The 6,155-nt window shown below is 39.0% G+C and overlaps 1 protein-coding gene across 1 annotated transcript in view; it reads left to right on the top strand.

Annotated features, from left to right (window-relative positions):
• The window catches only part of LOC107100003 (vacuolar protein sorting-associated protein 13B-like), a gene marked incomplete at both ends in the record, with an annotated part of 299,591 nt that overhangs the window by 122,448 nt on the left and 170,988 nt on the right, over positions 1 to 6,155 (top strand). The window contains one exon of the mRNA XM_015398349.1: positions 74 to 277. Within this exon, the coding sequence (XP_015253835.1) occupies positions 74 to 277 (204 nt within the window). The remainder of the gene's footprint in view (positions 1 to 73; positions 278 to 6,155) is intronic.

The raw sequence follows: 6,155 nt of genomic DNA on the forward strand, positions 1-6,155 counted from the left end.
AGTTTAGACTTTGTCTTGCGTCTGTTTGGCTCCAGACCAGTGAGAACCTTGTCGGTGTTTATCTCTGTTCTAGGTGCAGCTTTTATACGAGCTCTTTCTCAGCTGGAGCTGCACATGGGCTCGTCTCCAGAAACACGGTGTTCTGCGTCAGACCTCCAGCATCCCGGACCCCCCTGCTGGTGTTGCTCCATCCTCCCCAGTGCGCAGCAGCGCAGGCACGGCTCTCCCCGACACCAGCACCTGCAGCCCCTCCGCAGACTTCGGCTCCCCCACCGAGGTTTGTTTTCACACATATTTAGTTTTTATTACGCCAGGTAAGTGTTGTCAGACCAATCTGCAATCTTAACAGAAACAAACATCTTGTTTGTGGGGGAGAAACTTTCCAGCACCTTCAATGCATCAGAAAACTGGACTTGATTCATTCATCCAAACAAAATGATTCATGATTTCCTTTAATCATTCGTTTGTCATGCTCCTTCTGTTACCGCCTCCCAGGGTCTGCTTCACAACATCCCACCTTACCGTTACCGGTCACTCTGCTTCGGTGTTGCGCCTTTGATGTTGTGCTGCATTACTTAACCAAAAGGCCCGGAGACTACACCCTGCCAGCTCCCGTCTTTTTTCTTCCAGCAAATGTGTTATGAGTCATGCAGTAACAAATGATATTTAAGCCTTTGTTGTGTACATAATTCCTCGGCTGATTTATGGCTGTAAGTGTAAGCAGTGTTTTATTGTTGTGAGTAGTTGAGTCAGTGCTAACACTTGCGATCCGTCTTGAAAAATTTGTTTTGTTTAGGGGTAATTTTCAAAGCTGGAAAAACCTCATCAGTGTTTGTGTTTCTTATTTTTCTTCTTTAGTGAGAGCAGAAACTCTTAATAGGCTGAGAAGTCTCGTTGATTCCTTTTAACTTTGGTTTGTTTGAGTAGAAACCTTTTTCCTTAAAAGGAGAAATAAGCTGTTTTATTAAAGCTGGAGAGTGAAGTAAATGGCACTGAAAGGTGTTTACCGCCTTACAGATTAGTTTTGTTTTGCTTTTTTTGTTCTTTCACACTTTAATTTTTCCATTTTAAGATCAAGCAAAGGCGACTTTATCAAATCACTTAATACAATGAGGAAGAAAACCGTGCAAACCAACCAGGCCCTACGTAGAAAAAGTGATTTATTTTTTAAAGTTAGTGTGAAATGGTGCCAGCCTTGCGGCAATAACCGCCACCATGTGTTCATCATAAAAAGCAATGAGTGTCTTCCATCACTGAAGAGAAGTTTTAGATAAACTTCTTTGTAAAATTGTTTTCATTTTCTCACAATGTAAGGTTTTAAAGCATAAAGCATTTTAGGTTCAGACTTTGACTAGGCCAGTTCACCTGTTTTACCTCCACTGCCATCTATGATGCTCCTTTACTGATTTTTTTAAAGGAAAAGTCCGGTCACTTTCAGAATACAAACTTCTGTTCAATAAATGATCAGGGTTTTAATTAAGAATAATTTTCATTTGAATGTGCTTTACTGGAGGCATCCATGTTTGTCAAAGAACACTACTGCCACCTACCGGTTTGAAAGGTTAAGATGTGGTATCGGCTGTTGAGCAAGTCCCAGTGCTGTTATTGGTGTTTGTCACAACATGCTATTATCCATGATTTAAGATTCTTCTCCATTAAAGGAGGCCAAAATCTTCCAGTGCTGGTAATAAAACTTCTTAAAATAATGATGTGTAATCTTTAAAGAAGAAGTCTTACCAAGTGTAATCGTCTGGCAGATTATTGCTCTAATTTTGGATTCCAATTTTCTTTAAAAGATGATTAATAATCTAACAGAACCTGCTCTTGCTTAATATATTAATCTCAGCACAAGATCAAACAGACTTTTTGGCTGGAAATTAGCTTGGACATTATTAGCCATGTGACTGTTTCTCATTTGTTCTCAGATTTCCTAAAATCAAAGCACGATGTGTTTTGACAAATTTTAACATTTGGAAAATGTGGGAAAAAATCCCAGGAAAATGAATACTTTTGCAAAGTACTGAAACTAGATAAGGCCCTTACCCCTGATTGGCTGTTTGGGTTTCAATTTTATTCTTTACCATCAACATCCATGTATTCTTGCATCATTTGCGCTCCTGCAGAAGTGGGCAGCCTTTCAGAACCGCCTTGGAAGGCCTGCAGAATAGTGGAGCCAGTTACAACGCCAGAGTGGCCCCTGACAGTCCACTTGTTACTGTTTACATAAGTACAAACACTGGTAGAAGTGTTTAGACCTCTGGGAGTCTTGGTGATTGAGCAAGGCTGTTGAAGCTGTTTTGATAAGTCTCAGCAGTTTCTCTCCTGCAGCCTCACACCCCCATCACCTTTTTCTGCACTTTGATTTACATCCTGATCTCCTCCGTACACCTACCCAGATAACACCGTATCAACATCACACATCCCAGCACCACGATAAGATTATAACCTAAACAAAACACAGAAGCAGTGAGTGAGTCTATTGACAGAGGATCTAATGCAGAGGTTCCAACCTCTAAATCTGCTCTGCTCATTTTAGAAAAGCTGATGTACAAATGCCGCAGGTCAGTCTGTTAAGGCCCAATGCTCTTTGGTCTTAATCAGACCAAGCCAATCAGAGCGCGGGAGGCGGGCCTATAATGCAACATCACTTTTGTATGATTCTTCAAATCATGATGTATAATCATCCTTCCATTTGCTGCTGCAATGGAAGGATGTTTTTCTCATGTCCCAAAGAGAACTGTTTATATCGTTGAAGTTTCAACAACTGGCTCCTATCAGAGTTATTCTTTAAAAAATATATATTTTTGGATCACATTTGTAATTATGAGTAGTTCTAAATAAGTGAGGTAAGTTAATTAAAATCCATCCTTCAGACGTGGACCTACCACTGTTGCAGTGTTATGTTCTTCAGCTTTTTTAAATTTAGTCTTAGTCACAATGTCAAAAATCTATTTTAGTATTAGTCATATTTAGTCGTTGCCTTCCCAATTTAGTTTTAGTCTTAGTCTAAATGACAAAAATCTATTTTAGTATTAGTCATATTTAGTCGTTGCCTTCCCAATTTAGTTTTAGTCTTAGTCTAAATGACAAAAATCTATTTTAGTCTTAGTCATATTTAGTCGTTGCCTTCCCAATTTAGTTTTAGTCTTAGTCTAAATGATAAAAATGAATTTTAGTCTTAGTCATATTTAGTCATTGCCTTCCCGATTTACTTTTAGTCTTAGTCTAAATGACGAAAATCAATTTTAGATACAGGCACGGGAAGGCGCACACACACACCAGTTCCCACAACTACAGGCCCACCCATTCCTTACTTTCTTCAGTATGGCAGCATGTTGGCTCTTCAGATGTCGCTTGAGATTCTCTGTGTTCTTCCCTGCCATTATGAAGCCGCAGATTCTTTGGTGGCGTCCTTCCTCCGGTGCTTTCATTTGCGTTGTAAACGAAATGGCTCCATACATCCAGGCGATGTTTAACAAATCACACACCGGTATCCGCACTGACTGAATGTCATCCACGACAGACCAATGACACCCAGAGACCTAAGGAGCCCAGGGCAAATGTCGAAGCCTTGCCACTGTGGAGTTTTTTCACTCCCTCTGTGACTTCAGTCAATTCAATTCAGTTTATTTCTATAGCGCCAATTCACAACACATGTCATCTCAAGGCACTTTACAGTTCAACCACATCATCCAGTGAAATGTATTCAAAGTTTCTATCTAAGGAAAACCAGTTGATTGCATCGACTCATTGACTCAAAGGCAATCCCTCAGTCGGGCCCCAAGCCCCAACTTTTGCATTTACAGGCAAACTGGTGTAACAATAGAGATCTTTTTTTGTTTTTTGTTTTTTTTTTAGGGTTATTTGTGGATTTCTTTGCTGACATTATAGGACTTTGCACTCCTGGGACGTTTGGCGACTGTTTTCCTTTCCAGGAGTGAATCTTCTTCCTCTCTGTAGTCCCAGTGGTTTGGGAATGTCCCTGTTAGCCTTCACACAACCAAACACTGCAACTACTGTGCTGTTAAGATCATTACTGAGCCTACCTTAATATAATAATGTGTTATACATTATATTAACATACATTTATGGTTGTTTTTATATCTGATTTAATGATCTTGAAAGTTACTTTTGTTATTTTAGTTTTAGTGGCATTTAAATTGGACTACTTCCCCAAAAAATGGTAAAGTTTGTTCTTTGACATGCTTTGTTTTGGCAAAGCGTCCACCAACTTATCTTTTCTTACCTGCTGTCCCTTTAAGGCTTTATCCATCCATGTAGCTGATATTTTGTTGGTTTTTCTTTTGTCCTGCACTTTCTTTTTTCACTCTTGTGCCTTTTTTTCCATCTTCCCTCCTGTCCCTCGCTCTCTCTACCCATTCAGTGTTTCCCTCCATCTCTCTTTGACACCTCCCCAGCCTGCTGTTGTCTTCCAATGTTTGAGTCTCTCTGATGAGGAAAGACAAACTCTGCAGAGAAAATAAACCCGGATCCTCAGCCCGTTTATAGCATAGAGGCCCAGGAATTAAACTGTATACTTTACAGCTTGGCTTGTGGAGGTGTGGGAAAATAACTCCTTCTGAGAATGTGTGCGATTGTTTGGGGCCACAGTTGGGCAGCCTGTGAACATCCCACATCTATCGCATCCTGACTGCCATCAGTCTGGAGAGGTTTTATGTAATTTAACCATCATATTTAACACTCATATACATTTCATTTTGTAACTGAACCTAATTCAAACTGTTAATCTTACATTTTTAAATAAGCTTATGAATTTTACAAATTTTTTTTTTACCCTGGTTGAGTTTTCTTGAATTTTTGACACTAAGGTATAATAAAAATCAAGATGTCTGTCAAATAACCATCATTTCCGCTTCCTCTGACCTGTTTGAATGAAAATTTGTTTTAAATTGAGAGCAGCTGCTCTGGATGGGGAAGCTGGAGCAGTCGGGGTGTCCGATGCTGGAGCGTAATCACGCGGTGGTACACTGTGGTCTGCAACTTCCCACAGCGCCAATACTGGCTCCTGTTTCCACACATGACAGTGCCGAGCCTAATCCCAACGACGGGCCAAACTGTAAACCAAACAGGCCCAACCACACACACACACGCCCCTACAGGCAGACACACACAAACACTTTTTTGTTTTGACTCCATTTCAGCAATAATTAGTCTCGAAATGGTAGCTAGCACAGGAATATCTCACTGGGAGACCAAGTGACTCCATTACTACTGGAATCATGTTACTCATTACCCGTCACTACCACTGCAGATACACGCATGAACATGCATGGTGCAGGATTAAAACTTGGAGGGAAGTTTTCTTTGTTTTTTTGTACACGTTTTGCTATAATAATTCAAGGGATACATAGTGAATTTTGTTCCATTATTGTTGCAAACAAACAACATGTTATTTAAATCAAGGTTTTCCCGGGTCATTAAAAAACATTCTAAGTCATGAAATTATTACTTTTTTAATGAAGGCCTTAATTGGCATTAAAATTCATTTAATATGATTATCGTGGCATTAAAAATGCTGTATTAAAAAAAAGTTTATAAAAACAATTACGTCAGATATATTATATCAGATATAAATGGCTTTGTGCGTTTGCACGGAACTGCTTCCTGAAAGCTTCCAAAAAGAAGCTTTAGGTGGAGAAAAGTCTAGAGAATGGGGAAAATGCAAATTTCAATAAAAATGGCTGGAAAACAAGGAATTTGGGACATGGCTGCAGCCTGTCGATGGAAAAAATGACAAAGGATTTTGCCGTGTTGTTGATGGCATTAAAATGTGTTTTTTAAAGAAACTGCTATTTTCTAATATTTTTTCCATTTTTTTTTAACTGTTATGAAATTTTATATTTTCATTTATTATCTTGATATTTTTATTCATATTTCATTTCTTTTATTTCTTTTTCTTAATTTTCTGTTTCTCAGATTGAGCTCCATAGATTGCATTCTTTTCACTTGTGGGGGCGGGTTTTCCTCTGTTTTCAGGAGCAAAGATGGATTTCTAAAGGGCTGCATGTTCGTTAGTAACAACATTCGGTAATGCTCTTTTACAGAACATCAATAATAGGGCTGGGTAAAAAAAAACGATTTAATCGATTTTGAATCGATTCCTTTACATTTTTGCAGAATCAATGTCTAGGGAA

Source organism: Cyprinodon variegatus, unplaced genomic scaffold (assembly GCF_000732505.1).
Source record: "Cyprinodon variegatus isolate N-32 unplaced genomic scaffold, C_variegatus-1.0 Scaffold929, whole genome shotgun sequence".
In the NCBI taxonomy this organism is placed as follows: domain Eukaryota; kingdom Metazoa; phylum Chordata; class Actinopteri; order Cyprinodontiformes; family Cyprinodontidae; genus Cyprinodon; species Cyprinodon variegatus.